The sequence below is a fragment of the Poecilia reticulata genome, linkage group LG17 (genome assembly GCF_000633615.1).
Source record: "Poecilia reticulata strain Guanapo linkage group LG17, Guppy_female_1.0+MT, whole genome shotgun sequence".
Classification (NCBI taxonomy): Eukaryota; Metazoa; Chordata; class Actinopteri; order Cyprinodontiformes; family Poeciliidae; genus Poecilia; species Poecilia reticulata.
Window position 1 is genome coordinate 6,557,625 of NC_024347.1, and position 26,724 is coordinate 6,584,348.

At 40.5% G+C, this 26,724-nt stretch overlaps 2 protein-coding genes across 2 annotated transcripts; one reads left to right on the forward strand and one right to left on the reverse strand.

The window, feature by feature from the left end:
• The first annotated feature begins 471 nt into the window (after positions 1 to 471).
• rpl5a (ribosomal protein L5a) lies at positions 472 to 6,264 on the forward strand. The gene is made up of 8 exons (XM_008433367.1): positions 472 to 583; positions 894 to 963; positions 1,769 to 1,884; positions 1,984 to 2,118; positions 2,964 to 3,166; positions 5,436 to 5,613; positions 5,860 to 5,948; positions 6,123 to 6,264. Exons 1-8 carry the CDS (start codon positions 581 to 583, stop codon positions 6,223 to 6,225), a joined length of 897 nt encoding a protein of 298 aa, XP_008431589.1. The 5' UTR covers positions 472 to 580; the 3' UTR covers positions 6,226 to 6,264.
• Positions 6,265 to 10,828: 4,564 nt separating this feature from the next.
• dipk1aa (divergent protein kinase domain 1Aa) lies at positions 10,829 to 25,360 on the reverse strand. The gene is made up of 6 exons (XM_008433369.2): positions 24,902 to 25,360; positions 16,750 to 16,884; positions 13,882 to 13,989; positions 13,613 to 13,789; positions 13,391 to 13,522; positions 10,829 to 12,459 (listed from the first exon to the last, which is right to left on the reverse strand). The coding sequence occupies exons 1-6, from the start codon at positions 24,953 to 24,955 to the stop codon at positions 11,779 to 11,781; spliced, it is 1,287 nt and encodes a 428-aa protein (XP_008431591.1). The 5' UTR covers positions 24,956 to 25,360; the 3' UTR covers positions 10,829 to 11,778.
• Positions 25,361 to 26,724: the final 1,364 nt, after the last annotated feature.

Sequence of the window (26,724 nt, forward strand, 5' to 3'; positions counted from 1 at the left end):
TAACCTCGCCATTTTTGTACAGCGAATTTTTAGATGTTGAATTTGAGACGGCGAATTTGAGCAAGTTGCATTTTGAGGACACTGAAAATATTGCATTAGAATTTTTAAAAGTTGAATTTTTTTATATGCTGATTTTTTTTAACACTGAAAAATATATATATTGAAAATGTCATCACTTTGAAATAGGAATGTGAATTTTTTTTACAAATGAAAATAGCAGACACGTACAAATAATGACACTGAATTTTTTTTAGGTCAAAATTGTATTCTGAATTAATTTTGAAATTGAAAAAGTAAGCGCAGATATACAACATTCAAGTTTCAGATGCATTTTTTATTCAAATTCTGATGGCACATATTTACTTCCATACAGGTGGTACTGCTGAATCACACCGCTGTGTCCTACTGCCCTCTGTAGGCGTCTGTGGACGAAGCTTTCTTCTAATCCGGCAGGTGGCGCTGCCGCAAGACAATATAGGCGCTTTACCGGAAGACAAGTAGTGACTGCAAGCGGCAGCTTTCCGTGTACTGCAGGCCGTTCCTTGAATTGTGGAGGAAGAGGAGTGAAAACAAGGGGAAAATGGTAAGTGTATAGTGTTCATATTTGTGTAATATCGGGCAGGCGGAGTATGTGGAGATGTGTATGATGGTGCAGCGGTGTTCCCGGCTGTGTGAGGAGCGGATGGAGCTGGATGCCGGCGGATGCTTGCTTGTTTCTGGCCGGTGAGCCGCTTATCTCCAGCGTGGCGACTCGTGGCTGACTGGACCTCCGCTGACATCCTGGAGCCTTTCCAGAAATTTAAAAGTTCTGGTTGAGCCTCAACAGATAATAGTTTGTTTATATTCTGGTATGTTGTCTTTAGTGTTAAACTGACGCGTGTGTGTATTCGCAGGGTTTCGTCAAGGTGGTGAAAAATAAAGCCTACTTCAAGAGATATGAAGTGAAATTCAGAAGAAGAAGAGGTAAAGAGCTGCAACTAACAGGCATCAAATTGTGATTCCCAGAAAATATCTATAGAGCAGGGGTGGGCAATCATGGTCTTCGAGGGCCGGTGTCCTGCAACTCTTAGACGTCTCCCTGGTCCAACACGCTTGAATCCAACAGCTGAATCACCTCCTAAGTGCAGTCAGGTTCTCCAGAGTTCTGCCAACGACCTCAGTATTTGATTCGTGTGTTGAAATGGAGATGCATCTAAAAGTTGTAGGAGGCCAGCCCTCAAGGCCTGGAGTTGCCCACCCCTGCTATAGAGTGTAGTTTATGTGCTGGGGGAAAAAGTTGTTTCCAAAACAAATGGAATAAAATATATATAGGTAAAAATGACAGTATCTGGGGTCATTTTTGGCCCTCTGGTCATAGATAAAATGTTGCAAGAGTTGTGGCCCTAAATGCGAAAATTCATCACAGTTTTGGGATCATCTATACATTTCTAATAATAAGACTAATGAAATTCTCTGTGATTATAGTTCTACTGTTATCAGCTGTTAAATGTTATCATGGTATAGTGAATTAATTGAAAGTTTGCTACTGCAGAGCTGTGTAGCTAGCTTTCTCTGGGTGGGTTCTGATCAGTGATTGGCAGGTCAGTAAACGCAACATGAAGGTTCTTCCTCTTACAAATTTCTTGTATTCCGTTTGTTTTCCAAAAACCTACGATACATAAATAATAGCTTGCTTCAAGTATTTTGATTAAAAAATAGAGGTGTAATCAGATTAATTGGTAGTTATGGAATAATAAGCCGCTGACTCGGCATCCTATTGAATTATCAGAGGGGAAAACGGACTTCTACGCCCGCAAACGGCTGGTTATTCAGGACAAGAACAAGTACAACACCCCCAAGTACCGGCTGATCGTCCGACTCTCCAACAGGGATATCTGCTGCCAGGTTAGCCCCCCGACACACACACACGCACACACACACTTAAACACTCCTTTAAAAAAAATAGATCCAATCTACCATCTTCTGTTTCCTCCCGTCATCCAGATTGCCTACTCAAAGATCGAGGGAGATCACATCGTGAGTGCCGCCTACTCCCATGAGCTGTCCAAATACGGGATCAACGTGGGGCTCACCAACTACGCTGCGGCGTATTGCACCGGGCTGCTGCTGGCCCGCAGGGTAAGCACACCGCCACAGAAGGATCTGACCTCTGAACCTCCACAGCCGTTCTTCTCACCAAGGTTACTGTAGGTCAAAGCCAACCAAAACTGAAATGAATAATTAATGAGGGGAAAAGAATAACTAACTTGGAACTATATTATGTGTTTGTAAAACTAACTGAAACATACTGAAGTTATAGATATATTATCCTTCGTTTAGCCTTTCGAAAAGATTTGAAATTTGTTTATTTTTTCACTCACACAAGCAGTTTACCTCGGCTGTGGGCTAATCACGGTACTCCATACTCTTCCTGGTGGCTACGCTACGCTAGTCCACAAAATGGTGACAGCAAAAGTTGGGAGAAAACACCAGTCAGTTGTTCAACAATAATTTAATGCACTTTATCAAAATGGAATCTTGTGTTGAGCATTCACTACCCAATCAGTGTAAACATAATCACAATACAATGCACCATATGAACAAACTAAAACTACTACAATGGGTGTGCTGTGGTGGCGCAGGGTTTAAGCACAACCCATGTATGGAGGCCTTAGTCCTCAACGCAGCTGTCGCAGGTTCGATTCCCGCCCTGGCAACCTTTGCCTCATTACCAACTTTTCTGTCAATTAACTATCAAATAAAGGCCACTAGAGCCAATAAAATCTTTAAAAAATAAATTTTCATAAAAAACTACTACAATATCTAATAAAAACTAAACTAAAATTAAACATTAACCAATAATTAAGAAAGAATTGCAAATCGACACTAAAAGCTAATTAAAGCAAACTGAATTAGACAGACCAAAAGTCACAACAAAATAAAACGAAACAACAATGAAAAAAACCCAACTATTTTCTTCATAGCTGCTGCACAAGTTTGGCATGGATCAGGTGTACGAGGGCCAGGTGGAGGTGACGGGAGATGAGTTCAACGTGGAGAGCGTGGACGGGCAGCCGGGCGCCTTCACCTGCTACCTGGATGCTGGGCTGGCCAGAACCACCACAGGGAACAAGGTGTTTGGAGCCCTGAAGGGGGCAGTGGATGGAGGCCTGGCCATTCCTCACAGGTCAGTGTGACGGGTGTGTGTGTGTGTTAGAAAATGTTTGTATCAAAGCAGGGAGTAGATTGGGCTGGAAGGAGCAGAGCTTCCTCAGACATTCAGAAGGCTGCTGGATTAAACTACACAAACTAATGAAGCAAGAGCAACAATTCAGACAGTCTCAGCCTTGGTTCCCATGGTTTGGGTCAGACCACCTCTGAAGTCGGCAGCGGTACCGACAGACCTGTGTGGATGTTCTGTATCTGCTGTTTGCAGAAAACTCAGTCCAGATTTATCGGGTTTCCTGTGCAGAATTTTTCTGAGTTTAGGAAAGGGAAAATAAAACTTGGAACTTAACACCCCCCAAAATAGACATAATTTCTCAATAATGCACCTGAAAAAAAACAGAGGTAGCATCATTTCAGCCACACCTTTCAGATCAGAATCTTAACTATATGGTGCAGAAAACTGTCTGAAAATCAACGTATTAACTGAGTGCTTATGTTTAATTGTATAATCCATCCATACATCCATTTTCTGTACACCCTTGTCCCTAGTGGGGTCAGGAGGGGTGCTGGTGTCTTATCTCCAGCGAACGTTACGGGCGAGAGGCGGGGTCACCCTGGACAGGTCGCCAGTCTGTATTTGTATAATATATGGATAAATAAATTGCAGGAGACTGGACAGCGCATGAAAATGAATCTTTTATTAATAAGTCAGACTACCAGTATGAAAAAGACTCCACAACTACAACGGTCAGCAGATGGCGGAATACCCTGTGAAAATAACTCCTATAGTTAATACAGTTTAGATACATTTTTTGTTTGGTTTGTTCTTTGGTACAACTACCAAAGAACAAACCAATACATGAAAAACAAATTTTTCATGTATTATCATGAAAAAAATAATAAAAAAAAAAAATATATATATATATATATATATACACACACACACAAAAAATACAAGTGAATATAGAAATACTGACACAGTATTGTATGAAATATAAAAAAACATTTAATAAAGCACATCTGGTTGAATTATTTCCTGACTGGCTGTCTAAAAATAATCAGATTTGATCTTTCAGAGTCACTTAGTCTTGTGTGTATTCAAGTTTCTGGCTTCTTTCATTAGCTTCTGCTAATTTGGATTTGTGGAAGTAAACACGTGGACAGGACAGAGTTGGAAAGTGATTCACTTGTTTTGTCCCTTTTTCTTTTGAACAGCTGGTTAATATTTACAGCAGAACTTCCATGAAACATGTGGCTGCATCAACGGCATTTGCAGTTAAAGTTTCACCAGAATGTGTTTGCCTGGCAGCCAGATAAATGTCAACACACAGCCACTAAAGAACTGGAGTAAAAACAGGCAGATAATCCACATACCTTCATTATCCTATTCACATTCTGAACATAGAAAGGTTTGTTACACAATTGGCTCCAAAAATGATCATCATAAATTCTACAGAGAAGAGAAGATTCCCTCACTGTACAGGGTAACTGTATCTGCTGATCAGCAGCCTGTAACAGGAGGAGCTTATTAAAGCTCAACTAAAAATGTCTTGCAGTGTGCTGCCAAAAGCATTTATTGTTTTTTCTTCACCTGTATAAACCTAAGTGTCATCCTATTCTGAAACGTCAGAATAGGACGTTTTCAACCATTGAATAAATGGTTAATAAACCATTTATTCAATGGTTTTTCTTGTTCTGAAAAACCATTGAATAAAACAGAACCACGCACATTTTTTTTATGACCCCGTGTCGGCTAGGCTATACACAGGCCCGTTGCCATGGCAACTGGCAACAATGCCATTAAAGTATCAGGATTCAACACCAAAAACACACAAACATTTCCCCCACAAAGAACAGAACATTCTATGTTAGCTTTATGTTTTTAGGCTTGACGTTTATTTTACGAATATATTCGCCTGAGCAGGAAGTTGGGGGACGGGATCTTGTGCATGCGATGTCACGTTGCAGCGTGTCTATAACTGGTCCTTCTTTTTGTGCTGATGCATGTTCATACATGCAGATGGTCAAACTAGTCCAAGACGTCCCACCCCGTCTCGCTGGTTCTCTGCTTCTCGGTGATGATAAACGTATGCTGAGCAAAATGTAGTTGGTCCTTCATTTGCACCGGCTGATGTTTACTGTCCTTTTCAAGACGGGGCTGAGAGAAGCAAGCTGAACCGAAGCAGACAAGTAGAACCGGGTTCCTGCTGGTCTGTTGGCTTAGGTTTTATTAGGAAGAGTAGAATCAGTCTGAATTTCACTTCCTGACTCTGTCTTGTTCCGTGCAGCTTGAAACGCTTCCCTGGTTACGACGCAGAGAGCAAAGAGTTCAACGCGGAGGTGCACCGAAAGCACATCATGGGCATGAACGTAGCAGATTACATGTCCTACCTGATGGAGGAGGACGAGGACGCCTACAAGAAGCAGTTCTCCCGCTTCATCAAGAACGGAGTGACACCGGACACGGTAGGGTCACCTCGCCACTCAGAAAGAAAGCCAACTTTACCAAACATTCTGCTGTTCATCTCTTGTCCTCGAATTTGCTTCTCGGTGATGATAAACATATGCTGAGCAAAATGTAGTTGGTCCTTCATTTGCACCGGCTGATGTCCACTGTCCTTTTCAAGACGGGGCTGAGAGAAGCACAGCAAATCCTTCTGAAGTCTGAGATGTTGCCAATCCACTGTTCAAATGATGCAATTCTGCTTTCAGGTAGAAGAGATGTATAAGAAAGCTCACGCCGCCATCAGAGCCAATCCCATACATGAAAAGAAACCCAAAAAAGATGTCACAAAGAAGAGGTGGGTTCCAGGTGGATTCAGAAGTGTAGTCTTTTTTATAAAACAGCTGCGTGTGTTTAATGGCAGATTCCTGGTGTTGTGTTGCATGGAGATCGCCTTTTGTAGATGGGCCTACTTTTTCTCGGCTGATGTAGTGAATGTTAATGAATTGGCTTTTTGTTTGTCGTCTGGCAGGTGGAACCGCGCCAAGTTATCCCTGGCACAGAGGAAGAACCGCGTTGCACAGAAAAAGGCCAGCTTCTTACGAGCGCAAGAACAAGAAGCAGGGGATGGTTAGGGGAAGAACACGTCAGAAAAATAAATCTATTAAAGTCAACCCTGTGTCTCTGCTCTTACTGGTGTCTCATGGTTCAGTTTAAAGAACTGGGTCTCGATGTTTTGCATAAAAGTACTTTTAAGTTGTCAGTCCGCAATGATGGTATCTGATACCTTAAAGGGGTAGTATTGTGTAAAATATATATTTTTTAAACTTTACATCAGGATTTTATTCCCTCATCAAAAACATACCTGGAGTGTTGCCTTCATTCTTTCATGATCCTTAAATCTCCCCTGGCAACTGTTCAGCTGTGCAAAACACCTGGGTGGGACAGGCGCAACTCCTGAGTTGCAGTTTCCAAGCTTCAAAGCTTCTGCCTCACAAAGCCCCTCCCACTCTGCTCCTTCAGACTAGCCAGGAGCAATCAGCAAACACCTGAGGGAATTATGCATCTGCTGAGCTCATAGGAGCTTCCTCTCAGAGCAACACTGGTTAAAATTGTTAAAGGGTTAATAGAGGAGCCATGTTGTGATGACTTCCTGAAGGTGGAGTGTTGGACAGAGCAAGTCTCTTAAAGAGACAGAGGCCCAATTTCAAGGCACTAAATTATAAAGTTGAATTTCTTCAAAGTCATTTGTTAATGTAGCATTTTTATAACAAAGGTAACAATTACTTGATTGTGCTATTAAATACTATGTGGCTGGAAATCACATACTGCCCCTTTAAGACTTAAACTGTTCAAATTACCATAAGGTTCCCAAAAGTTAGAATTCCTTTTGGGAATCTTCTCCCAACAGCTTTGCAGTAATCCTTAGGCATAGTTAGTAAAAGGTTCATTTCCACTTTTTGTTCATAAATCTTTCACACACACACCATGACTGTCACATTGAGTTAGCATGTCACTACAGTGTTTTATATCAAGTACAAGATGTGAGAAATGCAGGGGCTTGTCTAAATATGAATGATTCAGATTTATGTAGGAATAAAATTCAGACTTAAGATTTATATAAAATTCGCCAACAATTGTACCATGTGCCATTCAGCACATTCACTCAAAACTCTTGGGGCTCATTTTGAATCAATAACTTAGTTGCAGCGCGGCATGGAGATTAGCCTGAGAAGTTCAGGAAACCCAGCAGCTTTTAATATTACCTCTGGTGTCTCTATATTCCCCTCAACAGCCCATGGAGTTCCAGTCTGCTGCTCCATCAGCACAACAATACCATAGTCATTAGAGCAGGAACTAACTAAAAAAAATTAAAAATTAAATTGGCATCCACATAAAAAATTTATCGGGGAGGGAAGGCAACGAGCGCTCTACCGTCTCCCAGGCGGCTGCTCAAACTTTGTACTAAAGAAAACAGATCAACTGCTGCAGATTCAGATTCACTCCCAGAGTCATGACTGCCTAGAAACTTCACCCTGGACTTCAAGCATTTTGAAAGTGAATCAGAACCTTTTGTTTTGCAATTAATGGCTGAAGAAGAAAAATTAACTAAAACCGGAATTGGCAAGACAGGCTTTTTTTTTTTTAAAATCGGCCAAAAATCTGCAATCGGTGCAGCTTTAAACTGCTAACAGTAACCTGCTTGTTGAGCATATAAAATAATCCCACTGGTTCTATAACATGGTGAAGATGGTATTTTCAGGTTCAACTTTGACTTTAAGGGAACATGCAACACAAGTAATGATCACCCGTTTCTGGTTTAGTGTTTCCTGCTTCAGTTTGTAGTCAAAATTGATCATTTTCCTACTGATTTTCTCTTTTGAGTCACTTCTGCTTAAAACAAAGATCAACTTGTTTTAACAACTCATCTTTTAAACTGTTTGAGCTCAAACTCTCAAGTGAATCCTAATAAAGACACATTACATTCAGGACAGTAAGTGGTATGGCATTTAATTGTGCAAAAATCATGCTGGTTTCTTCAAATAGTAAACATCACAATTCAAGGCAGCACTGACTGCAATGTTGATGTTCTCTACAGGTCAGCTAAGTCTACAATTCAGTGGTTGAAGTCATATTTGAATCCAGCTACAATGAAAAGGAACCTTAAAAAAAAAACAATCAGCATTGGATGTCTAAGATCACATTTCCATCGACGGTAAACATTCTTAAAGTAACTTCAGCATCATGTGTGACACAGAATTCAAAAATAGACTGTTTTACAGATCATTTTAGTGAGAAATACAAACATGGAAAATTTACACGTGAAGTTTTTCGCTGTGTAAGAAACACCCGGTACAGCGAGTGATGAACACAGATACACAGCATGACATGATGGATTCTGATCCGTGTCCTTCAGAGATCAGAGTTAATCTGGACAAAAGCAATGAGAAAATATGAACTTCCATTACTTCTGGTCTGATAACAATAAAATAATTATTTCAAGACATATGGGCAGAACAAACACCAAGGCTGTTTTTGTAGCGTTCAGAAACATCCTTTATAAAAGGAAAGATCATTCACCACTATGTTCTGCAGCAGTGTCATAGTCATGATTGACCCATTAGTTGTAACTATGTCAACAAATATGGCGCCAGGAGGGATTATCTTGCAGTTTGAAAACAGACATTTGAGAAAAACATTCCTGTGCTCGAGAGCATAAAGACACTCAGACTGAAATGAAGGCCTGTCAGTTGAATTTGGCCACTGAGGTCAAAGGTTTACGCACAGTTTGGAGTTAGAGTACAGTTTATCCTGTCTTACCATCTCAGACAATGCTAACCTGGACAAGTCAAAGCCTTTCTGATCTTCATTTCTTAGCCATCAGACGGTTAACGCTCGTCAACACTTAAGATCATGTTTAAAATAGCGACATCAGACCGACTCAGCGGTTTTTAGTGGAAATATTTCTAGGTGCTAAACTGATTTAGCTCTAGATGTAGTGGAGACATGACCCGCAGCCTGCTGTAGCCATTAATTAAAAGGAGGTGTGTTCAAAATAATAGTGTGAAATTCAGTCAGTGAAGTTCTAGCTGTCAAGCGGTTGGTTCCTCATTTAAAGGATGAAGCAGAGGAATATTGTTCCAGGCGACGTCCAGAAGAAGATGCTTCTTTGACTGAAATGCTGATCGAAGAGAGGGCAGAAATGGAATTGCTGAAAATAACAGGCTGATCTACCAGAATGATTCAAATACTTTACAGAGGAAAACATAACTAGTTTTATGGCTGCAGAGTGGCACAGTTGGTAGCACTGCTGCCTTGCAGCAAAAAGGTCCTGGGTGCGAATCCCAGCCTGGGGTCTTTCTGCATGGAGTTTGCATGTTCTCCCTCTATAATGCATTTCTGTTTCTGAAAATAAATTTACCAGTCTTATTTTTGGTTTTGTTTTTTTTAAAATACATCTCACTTCTATTATTTTGAACACAATCAGTAGACCACATAGAATGAGCCAGTAGGTCATTCTAACTTGGCAGTAACCATGGTAATGCTTTGTTTCCAGGGTTGGATATGCTTGGTTTATTTGAAAACGGGAAGCTTGTAGTTCCCTTTTTGTTTTTACATGGAGCCTAAGCTTATTAACAGCTGATTTCCAGTTGAGTAAACGGGACCATTAGTGGCGTGATTTCTGTCAGCTCCATTGTTAGCTGGCTTTATGTATTACCAAACCATTTATGAAATGTCTTTGAACTGTTTTCCAGTTTGAACACCCGACAGCATCAAAGTCTCATTCCTCTGACCCAAACCGTCACCCTAAATAAAAGGAAATTGTCAGGATATTTCAGACAGCATATTCTTTGACCACATCAAATGGCCTGAACCTGTAAGACACAACGACCCCAAACACAAACCCAGGCTGGGTTTGAAATTTACCTTGTTGCACAATCACTGGGCCCAGAAAGAACCTGTTGAAAATCTGGAAATCCAGTACAATAATGTAAACCTTTGACCAGCTCTCAATTTTCAGATTACAGCTTCGGCAATGACATTACATCTCATGTTGTGATAATAAGAAAGTGAAAGCAAAGCTTCATTAGATCTCTTGTTGATAGAAGGTTCATAAGCAGCTGTACCATAGTTTACATCAGTGTCATGCTGCCTCTTTGTAGTTCTTCTTTCTATCACTGTTTGAGTTTACTAAAGTCATAGTGTGTTCTAAGCATGGAGGAAAGAATCCTGTTTTCTAACCTCAAAAAACTATCATTTAGTGAGTTATAAAACAGTTCTAAGTTTCATTTTCGATGTGCATGTTTTGTTTATATTTCGTTTTTAGTTTTCTAAGTGTAGTTCAAAAAATAAAGGAGTGCAGCGCTAACAGTGGTCCCCTGTGGATTTGATCAAATATTTGTCTCATCCTTTTTAAAAGTGCACTCTGACTTTCTAATACTTCTTCATCTCAAAGTAAAGGTGATGTAGATCCACTGTAGGATGGTTTTGGCAGAACAAGTGAATTAGTCACCAAGTCATTATCTCAAAGATATTATTCCACTCTGGCAGTGGCGCAACTACACATTATTCAGGTGGATGCGAAAACATAGATCGGTGCCCCCCTCCCCCGAGGGAAGGAACGTCAGGGCGAAGGAGCGACGCTCACTCGCTCGCTCCCCCCCGAGGCGACGATGCGTGAAGGGTAAAACTCGCTACATTTACCTCGTTATGTGCGCGAGGTGAAGGAGCGTAAGGCGCGCTGAAGTGTATGGGAGAACATCATCAGCACGCCGCCCCCTCCAGACGGGGTTTTGGCGCCCCCTCTGGTGCGCAGCTGGCCCCAGTCAAATGTAAGGTAAGCAGCTGCTTAGGGCCCTGACACCACCAGGGGCCCCCCAAGTACATCATTTGATTTGATTTTGTAGTGGTGGCGTATTTTACACACCTGTTCCAAAGTTTAAAAACAAAAGATATTAAACTTGCTAACTTATTTATGGTAAATTTGGTATTTCAAATAGTTTCAAACAGTTAAATTAATGTGCCACACTTAAATACCACTCTGCATTACAAAATAAAAATTAATTAGAGCACCTTTGTTTGTTTGCTACTCCTGAAAGGAGGTGGGCAAAACCTAATAGGAAGGTTGAACGCATTATGGTAAAAGTGCTTTGTTTTAATCGTTTGAAATTTAAACCTCTACCTTTAAGGAAACATCCTGAATTTGAAAATATCAAATGACTCTAAAGGGATTACACACCAAAAATACTGTTTTTAATGCTAACTATGCTAATTGCTAATAAAATGCTAAATCCAGCTGAAAATGTTCAATATTTTTTTTCCTTAGTTATAAAACAGCAATAAAACTTTGCTGCTCCCACACACCAGCTTGCCGTTACCTCTGCTACATTTAAATATGACCGCTCACAGCAAACAGGCTTGAAAAAAAATATTTGGAATTGTGTCTTAATATCGTCTCATCCTAGTTTTAAAAGAGAAATCGCAGAGTGAAAATTGGTAATGCTTTATAAAAAAAATGGAGATCGGAAATTGGCCCCAAAGTTCTCATCAGTGCATCTCTATTCATAAGTGTTCGAGGGTGATAAATATGATTTCATTATATATTCTACTCATAAATCACAGCATTGCTTTCACTCGGCTCCACTTGGAGACCTGATGATCATGGTTTCAAACGACAATCCCCCACATCATGAGTCCTTGGTGTGTGAGATCCGTTTCCAAAGCAGAGCTTTCAGGTTGTTGAGGATGAGCGAATGTTCCATGTTCATCTGACCGGCGTTACCTCTGAGAGCCATGCAGGCATACAGTTGCCTCTCCAGCTCCTCTCTCATTTCTGAAGGCACCCCACGCAGGATGTAGTCCTTCAACACACTGCACGCTTTTGCTAGGTTGGGCTGAACCGGCTCCTCCCTGCACCGCTTCCCTGACGGGTCGCATGAGGTCTGGCAGTCCGCTCCATACACGCAGTCGGCGTCTGTCTCACACTTCAGGACTCTCATGGTGCGCCTGAACTCCTCTTCAGGGACCAACACTTGCGTGTTTGTGAGCCGGAGCTCATGGCGGTCGGTGTAACCAAAGTGCATGGCAGCGAGGTCGCAGATCAGAAAGCTCCCGTAGGTACCGTGAAAAATGTCCTCCACGAGCTCCAGCAGGCCCATGGAGATTTTAGCTTTGCGAGGCCAGGAAGGGGTGAACCACTGGTCCATGGTGCGCTGCAAACCTCCTGGCACCCAGGAAACAAGAGGCCAGGGCAATGAGAACCCATAGAGGGGCCCGTTGGGGATCCGCTCTGTCATGTAGAGATCTCCGCAGTAGCCAAGAAGGCGTGGTGTATGCCCACGATCCTGGAGCAGCAGGCCCAGCAGCACCTCAATGAACAGAGTAGAAGTCTGTGTCATCACAAGGCTACAGAGAAACACTCTGCATCAATAAATAAAAACTAGCCGTTTTCTTGCTTTGAAGCGGATTCAGTAACTCTTCAAAAGGTTTGGGGTCATAACTTTGGAAAGTCTATTGAAGCCCAATGCAAGATTTCCAAAACTAACTTGTGTGTGAAATCATTGTCCGATAGGAACAACCAACTGTGTCAAAGTTTCAATAATCTGACCCAAACTGCCAACAATCGATGAAAGGAAATTAGTTAAAGTCTTTCTAAATAAACAAAAAACCAACAAGACTCAAGCAGACAATAAATCAGAGGTTGGACACAAGTATCAACGTCCACAGTGATGAAACCGCAACATAACAATATGAGCTAGACAAATACTGAGTTGTTTAGTAAATGACTATAGGAATGTTTGGATTTTGCAACCTACCACCATGGAGGTGGTAGAGTTAAGCTGAGAGTCTTTTTCCCTGCCAGAAGTATAGCTGTATTGCACAAACCAAAAAAAATAATGGCTGAGGTGGAATACTTCCAAATTCTCCTTCTTCAACTCAAATGAACAACTAGATGTTTGAAACATGGTCACAGTCGAGTGTTTGGACACTGCAAACATGCAGCAGCACAAATTTTGTCTCAGCTTTAGAAGGAAAATATCAAGAATCCTCAATGACCCCGTCAACTCTATAACTGAGAAGTTATAGACTATGACTGAAAGTGGGAATACTCTGGAATATGAAAGGAGTGCCACCATTTCTAATAAAAAGATGTACCAACCATTCAACCAGAATTAAACAGCAACACTGAGGCTCTTCGTTTCAAATTGAAGACGAACCTGATGAATCTTATCTAAGGACCACAATAAGATCACTCTTCAACTCTGCAAGCTAGGACATTTAAACTACCATGCGAGATACCTCATCCATCTGCAGAAGGGCCCACGTTGAACGAGCCTCTGGGAGTGACACCCGTCCATCTCTGTTGCCATCGGCGACGGAGAGGATCTGGCTGACAAGACTGGGGAGGTCCGCGTGCTCTCCAAGCTTGGACTGGTAGAGAAGGGAAGACATGTAAGGCTTTCATCCATCAAGGATTTAGTTCTGTGCAAACTTGAATCACGCAGGTGGATGCTCCTCCACCTTGAGATGGTTGAAGAGCATCTCTTTGAACTTCTCAACAGAGGTGCCTCTGTTAGGCTTGTCAAACACCGGGGTTTCTCTTCGTGGCTCCGGCTCCTCACCCAGCTCGTAGTGACCCACCTCCCCCAGTTTGCAGCGGATGATCCCACCGTGGTCCCCCCAGCCTCCTGTGTACACCTGGATAAAAGCACGTCGTCAATCAAACACCATCTACTATATGCTAAATGATAGTGAATAGTAGTTTAAGAAGAAATCATAGTGTCTCCTACCTGGTTGTTTGGTAGCGTAGACAGACACCTGCCCATGTAGAGCGTTTCTTTTTCACACAGACTGCTGCAGGCAGAGCCATCGATGATTCCCCTCCTGTACTTATCACACTTGGAAAAGAAAATGGTGAATTTTAGAGAATTCTGGTTCTACGCTTTGCTGCGAACATACAGCCATGTAAAACTCCAAAGTTTTGAGAATGATACAAATATTATATTTTCACATGATCTGCTGCCCTCTGGTTTTCATGTGTGTATGTCAGATGTTTTCATCACATGCAGAAATACAATTGCAATCATATTATGAGTAACAAAAGCTTTTATTGACAGTTGGAATGAGTTAATGCAGCAAGTCAATATTTGCAGTGTTGACTCTTCTTCTTCATGACCTCTGCAATTCTCCCTGGCATGCTCTCAATCAACTTCTGGACCAAATCCCAACTGATAGCAGTCCATTCTTGCACAATCAATGCTTGCATTTTGTCAGAATTCCTAGGTTTTTGTTTGTACACCTGTCTCTTGATGATTGACCACAAGTTTTCAATAGGATTAAGATCTGGGGAGTTTCCAAGCCATGGACCCACAACCTCTATGTTTTGTTCCCTGAGCCAGTTAGTTATCACCTTTGCTTTATGRCAAGGTGCTCCATCATGCTGGAAAAGGCATTGTTCATCTCCAAACTGCTCTTGGACGGTTGGGARAAGTTKCTCTCGGAGGACATTCTGGTACCATTCTTTATTCATGGCTGTGTTTTTAGGCAAGACTGTGAGAGAGCAGACTCCCTTGGCTGAGAAGCAACCCCACACATGAATGGTTTCAGGATGCTTTACAGTTGGCATGAGACAAGACTGGTGGTAGCGCTCACCTCGTCTTCTCCGAACAAGCTGTTTTCCAGATGTCCCAAACAATCGGAAAGGGGATTCATCAGAGAAAATGACTTTACCCCAGTCCTCAGCAGTCCACTCCCTGTACCTTTTGCAGAATATCAGTCTGTCCCTGATGTTTTTTCCTGGAGAGAAGTGGCTTCTTTGCTGCCCTCCTTRAGACCAGGCCTTGCTCCAAGAGTCTTCGCCTCACAGTGCGTGCAGATGCACTCACACCGGCATTTCTGAGCAAGCTCTGCACTGCTGGTTGCCCGATCCCGCAGCTGAAACACTTCTAAGAGACGGTCCTGGCGCTTGCTGGTCTTTCTTGGGCTCTCTGGAGCCTTTTTGGCAATAATGGAACCTCTCTCCTTGAAGTTCTTGATGATGCGGTAGATTGTTGACTGAGGTGCAATGTTTCTAGCTACAATACTCTTCCCTGTTAGGCCATTTTTGTGCAGTGCAATGATGACTGCACGTGTTTCTTTAGAGATAACCATGGTTCACAGAAGAGAAACAATGATGCCAAGCAYCAGCCTCTTTTTAAAGTGTCCAGTGGTGTCATTCTTACTTAATCATGACAGGTTGATCTCCAGTCCTGTCCTCATCAACACCCACACCTGTGTTAATGGAGCAATCACTGAAACGATGTTAGCTGGTCCTTGTAAGGCAGGACTGCAATGAAGTTGAAATGTGTTTTGGGGGATAAAGTTCATTTTTTAGGCAAATATTGACTTTGAAATTAATTGCTGTTAAGCTGATCACTCTTTATAACATTCTGGAGTATATGCAAATTGCCATTATAAAAACTGAAGCAGTAGACTTTGTAAAAATTTACATTTGAATCATTCTCAAAACTTTTGGCCATGACTGTAGGGTCTGGACTCTCAGCTTTGGAAAAATGATTGCTTGCTGGAAGCAATCCTAGATAGGCAGACTACAATTGTAAAACAGCACCGGAAATCAATGTCATTGTTCACAACTCCTCCTTCTGTTTGCCGATTGACTGGAATGAAATGGATCCAGAGAAATTGAATTCAGTGGAAGAAATCCCAGACAGAGCACTAAAAGGGAGATGAGAATCAAGCTGAATTCCATAGCAAGGCAATAAAGAGCGTAGTGTTTTTCTGGCAATCCTTCAAAACAAGCCATGTTTAGGCTTAAACTCAATTTGCAGACTTGGACTACTTAGTGTTTTGTGTTCATGAATTTGAGCAAACAGAGATAGATTATAGGGGTCCTCAAGGTTCCAATCTCAGCACACTTTTAATAGACATATTTGTACAAGCTAGAGGAGCAACCGAGTACTACAACATCTCGCCCCATGCCTACACTAATAACCCAGATCTTTCCATATGATCACAGTCCCTTACAGGCACAAAGTAAATCTGTTCCTAATACAGAAAATGCAAAGGCAGAGATCAGATGTTATGCTCAGCAATGCAAAAAAAAGTGCAGAAACTTAAAAGCTATAGAGGAAGATCAAAGTTATTACTTTTACAAGCACATGAACTGACTTAATAGACCTAAAATCTTCTGAAATTTATCAACAGAATAGAGCATATAATTAAAAAAAGAAGAAAAAAACCTATGAATTTTCATTTTCAGTAGATTCGATTGTTGTATAGGTGTCTTTTCAGGTGTGGAAAACAACTTTAATTCTGACCAACATGGAGAAAATGGAACAGATCACAGAGTCCATACATGTATGTACTTTACTGGTTAATCAGTAATTACTAATAATTTACTTCACACCCCTCCCAGCCCCACTAGGGGCAAGGGTGTAAAGAAAATGGATGAAATTAACTTCACATAGAAACACTAAAGGTGTCATTTTTCCTCCACTGCTTCTTTATTTAAGCAGAATTTTCTGGTGAATAAAGGCAGAAAACCTTTATTACATAATAAAATTTAAAAGCTGACACTGAAAAGTACTTACAACAGTCATTAATGTGACTTTGGTGTGTTATTTTCATTTCACTGCTTCATTCTCAGGGGTTTCACTTACGATAGCGTTCTTGCACTCATGTCCTCTGCACAGCTCTGTGTAAGCCGAGTACTGAACGTAGAGAACCCAGCTGCCAACCAGGATAGTGAGCCAGGTGAGGAACAGGTACTTCACCCGCACGAAGGAGATCCGAGCCTGGAGAGAAGAACCAGAGACACAGAATCATCGTTTAAAAGCAGACAGTAATCAACTGGTATAAAAAAAAAATGCATTTCTTTCCTTTTTTGCTTTCGTTTTAAGAAACATGTAGTCTATGAAATCCAGTCACATTTCACATTGACACACAACCCACCCCAACCACATCATGGGGTTACTAACTGAGGCAGCATGACTTTCCTCTTTGCAGCAGATGCCTTTTTTTCTTTATCTAAACTTTACATTGCGTGGGATACTTTTTTTTTCCTTTTTTGTTTACAGATAGTTCTACTAAATTAATTCCTGCCAGAGTCACAGGATGCATTTATCACGTCTTTACTCTGTCCGTCTCAACAGAGATCCTACTGTTAATGTTATTGCAACCAGTAAAGTAAATTCCATAGTGACAAAGGTCAGGGCGAGGTGGGACAGAAAAACAGAATCATGGCTGACAACACAAAGGAGTGATTCACCCTCCATTAAAGCTGCTGACTGGAGCAGCTAGCCAGATCAGCTAACCTCTGAAGGTTTCACTCCCAGCAGCAGAAACTGAACGCTTGGAAATCTTTACGTGAAGGCAAACTGCAATACTCGTATGTAACCAGCAGGGAGAACCAGTCTGGATTTAGTGTCCAGATAAAATCCCTAAGGATTACTTGATGTGTTATTTTTATTAGCGAGCACTTTTCTTTCTCTATGCCAATAGAAATATGTCAAGAAGTAACTCTAAAAAGCAAAAAGGTCGCCACTGGCAACCAACCTTTAAATCTGAAGGTTCCTTAGGAAGTACAGGAAGTTTTAAAATGTCTCATTTTTAAAATGTAGCACAAAACTGAATTGCCTGTCACCTGTCAAACTGGATGACTGAGCACAGTGTGTTGATTTATTAAAATATTAAATCATAAGTAAGTTTAAGTAAGAGTTGAAGAGTGAAAAGAACAAAAATAGGTCAACAGCTTGCATCAGAGACAATACACAAGTAATCAGACAAAGCTGCCGCCGGTTTTCAACCCAAGTCCTGCAACTACTCCTGAGAGGATCAAGTCGTTTTAATTCTCTCTTTGATCGCATGGCAGGAACAGCTTATGTTGTGTATTTTGGCAGCATGGCTCGTCTCTCATTTTGTTCTAGCACATTCTAACAAAACACAGTCTGCAGCTGCACAGAACCAGAGGCCGGTGCTACACTTTTTTTTCTTTTTTTTATCTCGGATTTGCTCTGATTACTGTAACATGTAAACAGGACAGGCAGGGGTCTGTTGTTTGTTATGATAGTCTTTATATTTGCAACGATTATTAAATGTGTGCATTCTATTCTCTGTTTTTGGAGACAGTGAACTGTGGTAAAAAGAAGTATGAACTCGTTTCTGTCTGAGATTTCATTCTGTGTTGATTTACCCCATATTGTCTGTCAGTACCCAGCAGAAAGACCCAATTATCTAAAATCTCCAGGTGATGTTCTTGATGCCAACAATGTTCTCCAAGGCCTTTTGAACTAAGGCCTACATAAACATCACAGTTGCGTCTCCACCTCTCCATCCTGGAGTCACACCAAACTCACAAGAAGTGAGAATTACAGAAAATTCTGTAATTCAGTTCACTGGGAGTTTACTCAAACCCAGATGAAAATAACAACAATCATATTTCACCTTCTTTGGCCTCCCTGCTACATGCAGAATAAAGTTTTAAAATGCTAATTTTCACATATAAAGCTCTTAATAATCAGTTACATCAAACATCAAAGATCTGATAGGTCCCTATGCTCCTAACACAGAACATCACTGACTGCTAGACAAAACTATTGGCTGGGGTTTTGTTGTGGCTAACAGTATGCACCCTGTTTTATTGTGGCTTTAAAACCAGCTAGATGAAGTTAGTACCACCTTTAACCTTTCTTTAAATTAGAAATCTCTCCTTGACCAATGCTTCTTTTCTTTTTTGTGCGTATTTGCCATCTTCTCAAACCTTCAGTCGGTCGTGACAGAAGGCCATTTACTCAGAGTCAGGTTCTGGTTTCTTCTTGCTAAAGAGGAGTTTTCCTTCTCCACTGTGGCTCCATGATCTGTATGAGGGATTGCTGTAAACTCAACAGCATAAGCGATTGTGTTCAGTCGCTACGTGTTCATCCATAACTAGTGAATTTTGTCAGTCGATGCGACCTGCTGGGTTTCCTTAGATAGGAAACTTAACCAATCTGAAAAATAAGTTTGATAACTTGGAGCAACTGGAATGTCATGTGCTTGACATGGAATCTGTGCATCGTTGGATTGAATCTCCTCTTTTAAAAAAAATATTGTAAAATGTTGTGAACTGGTGTGCTTAAAAAAAACTAAATTGAATTTTGAAATCTCCATATTTGCATTTGTAAAGAAGATAAGTAAAAAGGTGGTAAAAATGGGTCATATTCAGGTTTTTAACCCAGAGAAACAGGAAGTCATAGCTTACTAATTCCAAGTTCCTGGTTCCTGTCTGATCAACCTGAAAGGCCCAAGTTGTGCTTAAAAATCTGAAATCTTTAAAGAACACTGGAATTTACCCTCACCCCCCTAAAAAAACTGTATTTTGGATTTTCCACATTGAATGAGACGGTAGCTCTAATCAAAAGATAATATTTTTACAGTGTGGAGGTCACAGCATCATAAACAAATGTAAATACACAATATCCAAGGGTAATGAGTCAATGCAAAATGAATTACCGTGTAAAATGTTATAACTACAAAACAGCCCCATATAATGATCACCTCAGTGTCTCATTCTTAGAATGGCATTTACTGTCACAGCCATGGTAATGAAGATGACAAACATACTGAACATCTTCAGTTGACTGTTCGATCATTGAGTCATGTATATTTTACCATCTTATCACTGTTGCATTTCAGTTATTGGATCTCTCCTGCTCACAGATGAGCCCACAAATAAGCGTCAACACAACACCAAGGAGCAAAGACATGAGCAAAGATTCTAGAAAAGCAAACGTTGCCGATCAACCTGGCAAGTACTAAAGGACATTTTCCAATCTGTTTGAACGCAATGATTCTAAAGCGAGAAATTTGTTCTCAAGTGCAAAAATACTACAGCTTCCCATCTCAGACTGTGCAATATTCAGAGACATCAGAACGTCAAAGTTCATGTCAGTCCAATTGGAATAAGACTGAAGAAAAACAGTTTGTTTGGAAAGGGCTGACAACAGAGAGCGTCTTAATATCGCAGCACAACCCTTTTGGAAAGTTTTGAATCAGAAGTCTCTGAATGAAGGACCAAACTCGACGAGACCAAAGCAGTGTTGTGCATTTAATTCTTCTAGAGTCAAAAAGTGAGGCCATCAGTCCGTCAGTAAAAGCTGGCCTTAAACTGGGTCATCAGCATGTTAATGATCCCAAAAACAGCAGCAAATCTACAACAGAATGACCGAAGGAAGAGTTAAGATGTGCCAATGACCCAGAAAAAGTCCAACCCCCCCAGACCCAACAAAGTGGTGAGCCACTCTCTTTCTCCTGTGACTGTATGAACATGGAATGTATGCTTGAGTGCATTGATGACATTATGTTGGAGTAACATGAGGAAATTTTGCACAGACACCAAAACCAACAGACAAGAACCAGAACTTTCTGAACAAGACGATAAAACGTTCATCAATGAAGTCATTGTATTGTCAACTATATGTTTAGTTTAGTTGTGATTCTAAACGTATTTACTGATTAATTACTGAGGAGTGGAGCTCATTGAGAGCGTCTATGTCTCTCTGTCCATCAGTTGCCCTGTAAGCGTTCTGAGATAGAGAAAGCTTGAAGCGGCTTAACACGACAGAAATTAGCACTTAAATGATCCCATTGTCTCTTCTCTGAATAGAGATCATCCTGACTGCCATCTACTGCAAATGAGATGCTGACTCCTCATAATTAGTCCCTATAGTCCCACTTGAAAAAACAAAACAAAACAAAAAAAAACAACCAAAGTATCAATTTTAAAGCTGGACAGATTTACCTTCTGCTAAACTGTTTAGCTTTCAAACAATGTCTGCCCCAAAGAGATGAACACACAGATAGACGGACCCTGGGGAAAGAACAGGGAGCACAACAAGCACTCTTCATTGTCAGATGGAACTGCTTAGACATGCATTACTGTAGTCTATGCAGAAAGTCTAAAAAAAAAAAAAAAAGTACCAAGACAAAGGGTTAGAGTGGAGGGAAAAAAAGCTGCAACAGGAGAGTCATACCCTGACACTCTGAGCTGGTTGAGTGATGAATATGGTGGAAACCTTTTGAATGAAAAAAGTGAAACCCAAGCAGCAGATTCCTGAGGTCCAACTGTCTCCTCTTCATTAACAACCAACAGCCAGTGAGTTCAGGATTCAGGACAGGGGTCAGGGTGTAATAAATCATGCATGGCTGAATGAATTAGGTTTGCCACCTGCCAACGTTTAGTTTACCTTTGTCAAGCATCGACCACTCGTAGTTATTGCAGCCGATAGGCTAAAGCCTGGGCTACTCTTTTCTGGCCGTGTGACCAACCCAGCAGGATTCTTAGGACTTGAGCAGGGATCTCAAATTAGAAACTCTTCCTTATAAACTCATTAAATAAGCCATCCAGCTACCTAAATATGGCATGGTATCAGTGCTATAATTCAGACCATTGCAGATCCAGCTTGTCAGCGGAGGTTATATCCAATCTGAAGCCAGCTACTGATCTGATTAATGAAAGGGAAGCAATGCTAACTGAGCGACATTTAGCTACGTGCCAAATTTGAAGCATCAATAGGAAGCCAACTTCAGCTCTGTATAACACAGCATGTATGTGCGTGGTGTACAATTAACTCTGTTAGACACGTCAATACATCTAATGTATGTCGCTTATAGATATTGTAGTCCAACCATTTTCCTTGATAAAGTTTTATTTAAAGGAAAAAAAGTGTAATTTGAAGATGAGCAGCCTAGGGATGCTACTTGCCAACCTATCCAAGGCTAACACCAGCATATCAAGGCTAACGCTAGCTTATCTGTGCTAATGGACAACAGTGGAAAAAAAAAAAAGGAAATCCAGTGGGTGGTCAGCCCAGACATGCTAGTCCCCAAAGCTAACATTAGTGAGTACTATCCTTCTCACTTGCCAGCATTGCCTCTCGGTTACCGTGCCTTTATCGTTAATCGGATCAGTATCCGTCTTCAGGATGGATACAGCCTTCTGTGACAAGGAAGTAGCCACTGTTATCCAACTACAACACTGATCCTGTGCCATATTTAATGCCCTAAATGGGATTCTAAACTGTACAAAGTATCGCTGTCAAGTTGCAGCCAAGAGCTGACCTTTGATCTGGTCCATTTAGAGCTTTCTGGCCAGTACCCTGAACATCCAACAGTAAGTTTTGAGTGTTTAAAGACGAAAATGCATGACGAGAAGAAACCCCCCCCCCCCCCAAGTCAGATAACATGTCACCAAGCTAGCTAACAAGGATCAAGCAGGTCTGATAACAACCTAACTGTGGCTCTACTAAGTGGCTTCATAGGAGCCTCTGTATGGCATTTAACACGTCAAAGCACACCGGTAACAGACGTCATCATCTCTCAACAGAACACAGAACCAATGAGCCCAAACTGCTTGGGACCTTTGGACATTTCTTCTGTGTACAAAGATGGTTTCATAAATAAAACAAACTGCTTGTGCAAACCGTTGCCAAGAGATCTGCTCAGTGAGCACAGGATCAAATGTTGCAAAGTGAATCATTTGTTCAGCTGGGTTACTGATTGCTATGGCCTTAGAAAGATACAGTTGGGTGGATTTAACATCCTATTTCATTACTGGAATGCAAGAAGGGAAACTTGGCATGAAAGTTGAAGCTTCTAGCAAAACCCACAAGACTCACATTAATAGAGATTGTAGCCTGAACAGCAAAGTTTTTGCATTTATTATTTTGCTGTAAATCATTCTTAGGACTCAACACTACTCAATCAACACTACTCAATCCCAAAAACAAGACTCCATGAATCTTTCTGCAGATATCACACAAGGCGGTTTATCAGAGTTCTTAGTACAACCATAAGTGGTTTTTCCTGTTAATTTGCATTCTGTCAAATTCACTTCAACTGCGATTAATTGTTTTCTGTACAGCTGCTACAAATAGTGTGAGAACACCGTATGGATTTCAGAAAAAATTGGCAATTAAATTTGTGGAAGTTCTCAACAATGTTACCTACAGAACCGGTACCTTACTTGTCATTTCATTTTTTTTTTTTTTGCTTTTTCCATATTTCCCTTAACATCATTAACCATAAAATTAGATGAACACAAAAAGTAACATTAAATAAATAAGAGTGGTGGTGTAGCAAATAACATTGCTACTTCCAACAAAAAATGATAAGCAGAAAGGCTTTACAGCAGAAAGCAGAAAGTGATTTCAACTGCACCAATTACTCCCATCATGTGTGAACTTGCAATGCACTAGGTTCACCAAGGTGTTTTGTGCAGCTGTGTGGTTACCATGGAGATAAAAGCGTTTCTCAAACATGCATGAAAGAATCAAAGCAACACTCCAGGTACGTTTTTGATGAGGTAATGACTTTATAACATGATGTAAAAGTCATAAACGTAAATTTTTCCATAATGCTACCCATTTACGAATTTAAGGATTAAAAGCATTAAAAAGTAGTTTTTTATGGTGAGAAGAATCAATTTAAAGCTGAAATAGCATTATTGTTGGACAACAGATTTGATGCATGAAGCTGTTGGGGAACTTAAGAGCTCCTTCAGCGACACACTGCTGCATCATAGCTGCACAAAGGAGCGTTACAGGAGATCCTTCCTACCAGCAGCCGTTAAGTGTTATTTGCAGTTTTCTAATTTTTAATAAACATGCCTGCTGTTATTGGCACATCCCTGTTGTTTGCATGGTTATTTAACTGTGTGTTATTTTTAATACCTGTACAGTATTATCTGTCTCGTGTTGTAAATTTGTCCTTACTGTACAGCCCCTTATTCTTACTTTCAAACCACTGTGTTAATATCCATGTTCCCACCTGTCTTATCTAGATTCTGTTGAACCTGAATTTCTCCCCTTTGGGACAGTAAAGGGATATTTCTGTTCTATATTTCTCAGGAGGATCTTTGCTGTTGTTACTGCTGTCACCTCCTTGCCATCTAAGGCAGCATCAAACAGCTTTTTGGAGGGGGCGGGGTTGCTACTCATTAAAATAGTTTTTGTGACTTATTATACAATTGCCATAATATCTATGGCAGGAAATAGCAAGCATTTTTACGTCATTTCCATTAAATCAGTGTCAAAAGGTCTTGAAACAATATTATGGTTTATCGCAATAATTTTTTAGACAATTAATCGCTCAGCAAAATTTGTTATCATGACAGGACTAGTTCTAACCTTATTTTGTATAAGCTTTGTTAGTTTTTAAATGTCTCGGATGTAAAATAGCCATTTCATTTACAGAAATTTTAATTATTATGCATTTTCCCTGTCAAATAAATTACTAAATTTAAATTTTAAGTCAATTTCTGACCCAAATATCTATAGTTGAACTCATCAGCTATCAATGTTTACTAACTCCAGCTGATCACCTTGATTATTGGGCCTCTTGAACCATATTTTTTCAGTTTATATATAACTGTGTTTTGTGCAATCCTGAAGTAGAAATCCAAACTTAATTATCCATCTGTGGGAGTACATTTACAAGGGGGAAATATATGCCACTAGATAGTGTTCGTAACTGTTTAGAGCCCCCAGATGTCTCCTCTGCACCCTATTTTTACAATAAGGTGCCAAGTGCTCATTTCCATTCTCCCTGGTTAAGGCCTGTGGTAACCAGGCTGTCAGTAATAAGGTATACAAGCCATTCACATTCATCAGGTAATTCCCTGGCGGCGCAGGGAGTCAAATTAGGAGTACGCCGACTGCCAGCTGTCAACCACACAGATGTGACAGCGACACGCAAAATATGATCACTTCTTCTTTTTCCCTTTCTTTCTCTTACAATCCGTTTCCTCGCAGCAATATTTCTCATCAGAGTTCTTACCTGGAAGTAGAAAGACTTTTTCACCCAGGCTCGTGGAAAAAGACCCTTAGCCATCGCTGAAATAGACCATCTCAGTACGTCTGAAGGCGACCAGCAGAGCGGTTTCTACATCAAACAAGAAACGCATGAGGAAATAACAGCATAGTGTCTGATTCCGGACGGGACGGCCCGGTCCGGATTCCTCTGCTCCGGATGAATCGCAGTGATATTCCTCCGTCCCCGTCGCTCTGCCCTTTGAAGCAGCTGCTGCTGATTTTCAAGAAAAGCCAGCATATCTCAAGCTGGAAAAAAAAAAAAAAAAAACAAAAAAACACGTACGACTCAGAGCGCAGGCGCAACCTGTTTCTTCCCAATCAAACATCTAGTAAGTTTTGAGGTAAAACATGGCAATGATGTGTTATTAAAAGGCACCGCTGGACCCGAACCTCTTCACCATACATTATTATTATTCAGCGGTAGTTCTACGAAACTATCAAAGTATAACAAGATAAAGTTCACAAGCACAAAAGAAACTATTTCCGCTAAATCTTTCACAATAAAGGCCTGGCTGTTGTGCTGTTTCTAAAGTTACGCAGCAAAAATAAATAAATAACATATTTATTTAGCCTGTCATAAAGGAAAAAAAGTTCATTTTCCAAAGTCATATTTTCACCATTTTGTTCATACATTTATAAATGTCAGGGTTCCAAACTATATACTTAATTCATCAGCGGAATGTTTAGCTTGCAAACTAAATATTTAGCTTTCAAATTAAATATTTAGTTAGGATTCTAAATATTTAGGTTGCTTGCTAAATATTTTTGCTAGCATGCTGAATATTTGTGACCGACGTAAACATTTAGTTGGAAACTAAATATTTAGCTTTCTAACTAAATATTAAATTTCAAAGATAAATATTTTGTTAGGAACTCTGCCATTTATAAATGTAGAATGAACATGGAGAAAATATGACTTTTAAAAAACAAACACCCACATTTTTTCAACCTGTGACAGGCTAATTATTCAAATCAAATCAGTCAAATTATTGTTGTTAATTTTTTGCTGCGTAACTTTACAGACATGGTGGGGAAGAGGAATTTTCAGGATATGTAATTAAATGCATTTTTTTCTTTTAAACAATTTTATATTACCAAATTAAAGCAACATTTATTATTGAATAAATGAACTCAACAGGAGAGATAGTTATGGTTTTAGTCTGTCATTAGGCTATTTAGCTCTCAGATAGATGCAAAGTGCTATTATACCCAGTCAGCTTTCCAGTGTTTCAGGAAGCCCTGGTCATTCATGGATCTTCTTTAGAAATCTGGACTGAATGCTGACATTAGCGTTCAGTATGTTTAGCGTTGAGATGCTATCTTAGGCTTGAATAGCTTGTGTGACAGAAAACTAACAATGCACATCAGGACATATCACCCTCACAAATAAATGCCTGCGTTATGGAAGTCAAGTCAAAGTTCAGAGCTAAATATAATTGAAAATCTGTGGCAAAACTTGATATTTGCTGTCCACAGATGCTCTCCTGAGCATCTCAGTCTGACTGAGTTTGAGCTACTTTGTGAAGAAGAAAGGGTAAAAGTGTTTGTTTCTAAATGTGCAAAACAGGTTGAGAGGACTGCCAGCTGTATTTGCATAAATAGTGAAGGTGGGGGCTGCGGTGCGTGGTACACAGTTTTGGAAGCCATCATCCATTGGGCAGTAAGAAGGACCTGGGTTTCTATTGTCCAAATCCTTTGTTTTTCTTTTATCTGCTTCCCAATAGAATGCTTAAACCCATCTACACGTTCTTGCTCCCTCCCTCCCCCTTTTTCTTTTTTGCATCTCTC

Excerpts from the sequence above, each read along its gene's own strand:
- rpl5a (XM_008433367.1), top strand. Across the intron at positions 1,885-1,983 it reads ACAGGGATATCTGCTGCCAG|ATTGCCTACTCAAAGATCGA; the intron begins GTTAGCCCCCCG and ends CCCGTCATCCAG. Across the intron at positions 5,949-6,122 it reads AAAGATGTCACAAAGAAGAG|GTGGAACCGCGCCAAGTTAT; the intron begins GTGGGTTCCAGG and ends GTCGTCTGGCAG.
- dipk1aa (XM_008433369.2), bottom strand. The coding sequence starts at position 24,955 with ATGGCTAAGGGTCTTTTTCCACGAGCCTGGGTGAAAAAGTCTTTCTAC. Across the intron at positions 13,990-16,749 it reads ATGAGTGCAAGAACGCTATC|TGTGATAAGTACAGGAGGGG; the intron begins GTAAGTGAAACC and ends TTCTTTTCCAAG. Across the intron at positions 13,790-13,881 it reads CTACGCTACCAAACAACCAG|GTGTACACAGGAGGCTGGGG; the intron begins GTAGGAGACACT and ends GCTTTTATCCAG.